Below are 7,248 nucleotides of genomic sequence, written 5' to 3'. Positions count from 1 at the left end.
ACAAACATGTTACAAACATGCAAACATACAAACAGATTACAAAGCAACAGTAACGGTATTGAATTAAAGAGACTTTAAACTCTGAGAGTTACAAGGCAAGCTAAATAAAACCGTTTAAAAATACCCCGGACTTGCATGGATTTGCAATGCCGATTTCTCCAATGCTGCTTGGTTTTAAAGTCTGTGTTAGGGAACACATTTCGGTGAGAACAAAAATCCCCTTACTTTCATGTGTTTGCAATGCCGATTTTCCGAACGCTGCTTGGTTTTGATGGCTGTGTTGGGAAGGAAAATCAAGCAGTTAGGTCGTTTAGATAACGCCTAACATTTTACAGTTATTCAATTGTTTATCTAATGAAAAATAATATTTTATTAAATTTTAATCAATACAAACAAATGATTGCTAAGCTAAGGTAGTCCCACGCCAACCTTGCGGTTATATCATAGATATAACCCACTCATTTTTTTAGACATCAAATTTTTATCTACCAATGCTGCACATGCTCGTTTTCTTTACGGAGTAATTTTACCTTTAGTTAATTATTTTTACTAAAATTAATTCTCCATATCTTGTACGAGGGTGGTCCGATAAGCACTTAACCTCATCGCCCGATGGTGTCAGTATCGCAATATGACTTATCGTGTAGTACATTCTCGTAAACGGTTACTGTCAGTGTTACGGCCCAGACGGAAAACTTTTAAAAAAACACACTTTGATTTTAATACAAACATTGATTTTTATTCAAACACTTCACATATTACACAAAATACTTAACACTAAACACAACACTTTCAACATTATCCGCGGCGGTAGAACCTGAGTTCGCACCTGTGAACGAAAATGATTAACGTAGCTATACATTAAATAGTTATTGTCATTTACCTTTTCATACAGCAACAATTACCTGCAAAAGGAATAGATATCATATTAATCACAACACACAACACACAGTACTTACCACTCACAATTCAGCACAACAAAACAATGAGTAAACAATCACAACACACAAACAATAACAACCCGATTGTCAGAATGGGAACGTATGGAAACGAACCCGCTATACAAAACGCAATTGTATTATAGCGAATATTTCAGACGCAATCCAAACAAACGCTATTCAAATGACTATGGGCCAATCGTATAAATAGGGCACGAAATGTTCAGAGCGTGGTCAGTTGCCATAACTCCTTCGATCAGTATACATCAAGCGTCTTGATTATATTCGATCACATCTCATCACTTCTACATCGGGTAGCCAGACATCAACTCTGGAACTCTGCTCAGATACCTCTCTGGACGGAGACATTATTGGCGACCGTGACAGGACCCTCTCTATATACACAACTCTTCGGTACTCCGTTCAGATACCTCTCTGGGCGCAGACAGTCAGCATTTCAGCTGAATCGGACTCGTAGTTTTGTTTTGATCGTGTGTGGAAGCGGGCGTGTCCGCTGATTTTAGAAAAATGGAAATTCCGCCGTCGTCATGGCCAAATTGATCGAATTGCACTACGAACTGCTGCCCCATCCACCGTATTCTTCAGATTTGATCCCGTGCGACATTTTTTTTTGTTTCCAAACATGAAAAAGTCATTCGCCGAGCAGAAATTTGAGTCGAATGAGGAGGTCATCGCCGCCACGGAGGCCTACTTTGCAGATCTCGAGGAAACGTATTTTTCAATTACAATTAATTGTAAATGAGTTTATGATCAGCACCATTAAGCGATACTGCGGCGTAAAAGTCGGCGTAAATGTTGCTTTGTTCAAATGTAAGAAATTTCACACGCAGTAAAAATCTGTACTTTTTGACGAAAATCTGTACTCTGTACCGTATAGAATCTGTACCAAAAATAACGAAAAAATATGCACATTTTCAGATAAATCTGTACGTGTGGCAACACTGGGTACCTGTAATCTATTCCCATATCGGCCGTGATATTAATCTGAGTTTAGATTTTTTTATTCTTTCGCTTCAATTTATTTGTCTGTATTGTATATATAAAATCATAAATAACTACATCCGAAAATGTCATTCGATTGTCGATAGTTTTTCTCGCATTTCTTGCTTTAGGCTATAAAATAGTATAAATAATAGACCGCAAAAATAAAACAATTTTTAGCTGATAATCCCTACTCGATAAATCATAAGTGATACTGATCGCATTTTCCGATGATTACCAGCCGCGTCTACTGTTTTAAGACAGTGTACAGCTCAATATTGTTTTTGTTTTCATATAGCTAAAACATTATTTAAATTTTACGCAGAGTAATTGCCTTCTGTACAATGCATATTCGTAGGCATATCACACGATTTCGAAAACACAGCCTGAGAAACTCGAAATGGTTAGCAGTATTCTGTCGATTTCATTAGTTTTTCACATTTCGAGGATATTTAATACTTTTGGTAAAATTTGGTGCGTGCAAATTATGGCTACACGTTGTTTGCAAATTCTCTCTAGGAACTGGGATTTCTCGCTTTTCCGCCGGCGTCCGTCTCGTTGTTTTTTTTATCTCTCCTTAGCGTTGCATTCGTTTACATACTTCCATCCTTACCAATCGTTTCCACGGGTGTTGAAGTGTGAACAATGTTGAACAATGTACCTAAACATATACCATCCGATACGGTTGACTAGAAGGTAGTTCTGTTCCCCCGCGAGAGCGCCTTTAGCCATTCGGCAGCCGCCTCGCAAGAAACAAAAGTCTATGAATCTATCTCCTATGGATTTAAATGTGCTGAGTTGCAAGCAAGCGAGCCGTTAGACGCAATTGTCGATCTCGTTGAGCCGGTACTGTTGGTGCACCGAACGCACCGAAACGCGCGATCGAATTGAGCGGTTCAACATGCTCGAGCTGAGTTCGCCACGCGTCGAAGCTCGCAGAGAGGCCCCGATCGAGGTCTTCGACGTGGCGCGCGTGAAACGCTCCACCGGAAGGTCATCCACGTCGTCGTCGTCGCTGGCTTTCCTGGAACGAGGAAGCGACGGTTGATCGATTAGTGTTGGTGGAAAAATGACTCGTTTGTTGTGGGGTTTCTGTTCCTCAGTCTAATGTGTTGAATCATTGATAGTTCACTTGATACATTGGAGATTGAAAATTTCAATTGAACTATCAATATATTCAGAAGATCGATTATACTCACTTGGAAATACAGGGGAAGTCCCACATCTTCTGGCCGCGTCCGAATTCTTCACCATCAGCCAGAGTTTGGGGTAAATCTTGGCCAAGAGTTTCGGGTAAAAATAGCGACAGGAGCCCACCGATGATTCCAATAACTCCCAGCACAATCAGCGGTAGCGAGGTTGATATATTTGCAAGGTACACAATGAATGGGGCAACAATACTGGCCACGTATCCCATGATGTGGATGAAAGCCACGCCTTGGGCACGAACAACTGTTGGAAGCAATTCTGCCGCATACTGTAGGCCGATGTTGTACGAGATGTTCACACTGAAGCGACCCAAGATGGCTAGAGTTGCCGAATAGGCTCCTGTATGTCACAAAACCAAAAATGTTAGTTAGAAATTGAGTCATTCAGCTAAGACTTTCAATTCTTACCAACTGGAACGGTGGTGGCGAGCAAGCTGAACACACCACTGGCTACCATCGTTCCACAGGCCAACCAACGGCGACCCCAGCGATCCAGGGTGAATGTGAGGAATGTATCCGCCGGCAGTTCGGTGGCAGCAGCGACGGTAAACGTGAAGAACAGATCCAACCCGAGGGAGCCAACGTTTCTCACGTGTCCGTCGAACACCAACGAAATGGCCATCCAGATGGCAATCAGCACAATGGTGATCTTTCTCAAGCGAGGAGTTTTGAACAGATCGATAATCGAGTAGGTACTGTTTGCTTCTTCTTCCTTCTGGAGACGAACGCAGCTATCGCTGAAATCTTGATACAGCTTTGGCTCAACGGTCTTCTTGTTGATTCTTTCGAACTTTTTCAAGATTGCGATAGCTTTATCCACTTTTCCCTGCGACACGAGCCATCTAAAGAACGAAAACAAAAGTGTGAGGCAAAGTATCCTTACGATCAGTCAAGGTTGAAGTCACCTGGCGGATTCTGGAATCAGGAGTGGTGTAAAGATGGCCAGGGCAAGTGGTGCAGAGGTAACAATTGCGAACAGCTTCCAGTTGGCGAGATAGTAGGCGATCCATGGCAGCGAGCATGAGGCGGCAGTGAAGAAGAGTGCAATTGACATGTTGGCCACAAAGGTGCGCCATTTCGGACCAACGTACTCCAGCACTGAAATTGAAAGAAAAAATGGCCGTATAGGAGTTGTTATGAAAAATTAGTTCTTTCCAGTAAATTTTCACATCTGTGAATTTAAAAAAAAAAATTATCAAAAACATTGTACAGCTACCCAAAAGATCATTTCAACGTAGAACAACGTCATTCATTTCTGTACCCGGGTGTAGATTCAAAGTATTGAAAACGAGAACGTTACACTCGGAGTGGAATGTTTTGAACGTTAATACCTCTTTGCCGGTTGAACGGAGTGGTATGATAATCACTTTAATTGAAAAATAAAATGATCAAGATTTTTATGCTTGCTATTTATTGATTCGAAAAATTGTTCGCTGGGTAGCGTCGAACGACAATGAAGTGTTTTTGTCAAAGCAGGTGGAAAAGGAGTTTGGATTGAGATGTCTCCATAGACCTTTCTCAGGGTTAGAGACGAATGAACTGCATAAGTTCAAAGTCTCTATAATTCAAAAAAGCAGCAGCAACAGTCAGTCAGTAACCCACTCAAATATACAGCCATTCCATGCTAAACCGATATAGTGGTTCTCAGATTTTCGTGAAAAGTGATAGTTTTGTTCTTTATCGCAAAACATTAGACCCGTATTTTTTATTTTTTCAGTAGGGTGAGCATTTCCATTTCAGCGTTATCCGGAAAATCAACTATTTCCTTTTTTTTTTTTTCCAAAAATTACTTTTTTCAAAAATTCATAACTATTGAACTACTAGACCGATTCAGATGATCAACATATCAAATTGAAGCCAATCAATGTCTTTTATGAAAAAATACTAAACCTGCAGGAAATTTTGTTCTCGTTATTATTGATTGTGTTCGTTTTTTATTGTTTTCATAGTCTCGAGACCAAGGGCACTATATTTTTTAATATTTTTTTCTGAAAAGCTGAGGATTTTTCACATAACATATGTCGAAACCAAAGAGGCGTTTTTTCCGTTTTCAAGTTATGATTTTTCAAAGTTAACCGATGGTCCAAAAAATCATTTTTCACTTCTTTTTCCAAAAATGACTTTGTTCAAAAATTTGTTACTTTTGAACTACTGGACCGATTCAGATGATCGATATATCAAATAAAGCCAATTAGCCAGTCTTTTTTGAAAAAATGACACATTTGCCAATTAATTGATTTCTAGTCGCATACATCCAATCTAGTCGCATAGAAATTTTGAACGAAGACTGAAAACATTTTAACTTTGAAAAATAATAACATAAAAACGAAAAATAACACATCTCTGATTTTTGGATATGTTATGTAAGAAAACCTCAGCTTTCAAGAAAAAAATATTTAAAAATACAACTCCTTGGTCCCGAAACCATATAAACTATAAAAAAACCAATACAATAAATAAATACGAAATCAAAACCTTTTTTTTTCGCATATCTAGTATTTTTCAAAAAAAGACTAGCTAATTGGCTTTTATGTTATGTGTCGATCATCGGAATCGGTCCAGTAGATCGAAAGTTATGAATTTTCGTGTTGGGAAAAAAGAAAACATTTATTTTTCGAACCATCGGTTAACTTTGAAAAATCATAACTTAAAAAGGAAAAAAACGCCTCTTTGGTTTCTTTATATGTTATGTGAAAATCCTCAGCTTTTCAGAAAAATATAAAAAAAATTATAGGAGATTGTGTCCAAGATACGACCGCATTGTTGACGTAGAACTACGCTGTTATTTTATATAAGTCGTTTGTTTATACCTTCGGATATTATTCTATAATGCTGTGAAATTTTAGAAACAACTGCTTAGTAGAATAATCTCTGAAATGATTTTTCCATTGTAGAATCAGTTGACGATAATTGATTGATGATTCATTCTTGCCCTCGCAAAACAATCGTATGTCGCAATTTATTTCATGTCAATGCATTGAAAATTTACCTCGAAGGCTATTCCGGTGGCCTTTTTCGAAATTGACATAGACTCGGCTACAGTCGATTATATACATGTTGCACCAGCACCATTATTCCATATCTCATAACAACATCAATATATCTTTGGCATCGCATGTAAACAACAACAATGACAACACTTGCAAGTATCAAATATCATGCTACATGTTATTCAGTATTGCCTCAAAGGAATCGCACCTCTAGATATCGTTCGTACAAACTAAGCGTAAACCAAGCGCCAAACAAGCGTTAACCATTGCATGCATACAGAGCCATACATTGGTGGCTTGAAACTACTAGCAATATAAACATTTCTCATCATTTTGCGCTATTCTCAAAAGAAACGCTTCTGTTAATATTACTGGCCTCGAAAAGAGTTGCATTACTTTCTCATACTCGAGAGAAGCGCAGCTGTCACCCTTAGTGGAGGAAGTTTTGCTACTGGCAAGCAAAACCTAATCACATACAAAATTCCAGAACATTTACTTTGATGACTAAACAAGAGAAATAAACTCTTTTTGTTAATAACAACCTCGAAAACAGTAGCAATGCTTCATTATGTCAATATTAGCGCAAATGCAATCCTAATTGAAGGCAGTTTTGCGACTGGCACGCGAACCCAAGTAACTTAGAACATTCCAGTAAGACATTCAAGATGCTTGGTATTCCCAAATAATTTTTTGGTGCACAACCTTAACGTCTGCTTCGCCATAACGTCGGTTTAATGCATTGATGCATTCTCAAAGGCACCAACGAAACCCTTATGAAGACGGAAAATAAACAATGTTAACCTGCTTGGAAAAAAGACTGAATTATGCCACACAGCTTGTACTCTGCTGTAACACCCATCGATGCGAATTCGCTGATGAGTTTGTCAAGAGCGACCGCCTTCACCACCAGCGGGGGGAGCTTGATTTTGGTTGCTGCCTGGGCGTTTACATTTTCGACCGACGCGCCGAAATCGCCTACTTCGCTGTTGTTCGGTGCGGTGTCACATTTGCGAAGGCTCGGGTCAGTGCGAGCGCTTTTCACTGCACCAACACCGCGTGCATCATTAGATGACGCTTACCTCGAAATTTTATTGCCCCTGGCAATGCGTT

At 39.2% G+C, this 7,248-nt stretch overlaps 1 protein-coding gene across 1 annotated transcript in view; it reads right to left on the bottom strand.

Annotated features, from left to right (window-relative positions):
* Positions 1-2,450: 2,450 nt before the first annotated feature.
* Positions 2,451-7,248, bottom strand: part of LOC129764441 (organic cation transporter protein) — a 77,854-nt gene continuing 73,056 nt past the window's right edge. The window contains exons 4-7 of the mRNA XM_055763519.1: positions 4,054-4,246; positions 3,557-3,990; positions 3,140-3,488; positions 2,451-2,964 (exon numbers count right to left, since the gene is read on the bottom strand). Of these exons, the coding sequence (XP_055619494.1) occupies positions 2,757-2,964; positions 3,140-3,488; positions 3,557-3,990; positions 4,054-4,246 (1,184 nt within the window). The 3' untranslated portion in view covers positions 2,451-2,756. The remainder of the gene's footprint in view (positions 2,965-3,139; positions 3,489-3,556; positions 3,991-4,053; positions 4,247-7,248) is intronic.

This window comes from Toxorhynchites rutilus, chromosome 2, assembly GCF_029784135.1.
Source record: "Toxorhynchites rutilus septentrionalis strain SRP chromosome 2, ASM2978413v1, whole genome shotgun sequence".
Taxonomy (NCBI): Eukaryota; Metazoa; Arthropoda; class Insecta; order Diptera; family Culicidae; genus Toxorhynchites; species Toxorhynchites rutilus.
Note: the sequence above shows the minus strand (reverse complement) of the source record. Positions and strands in the feature narration are given on the sequence as shown.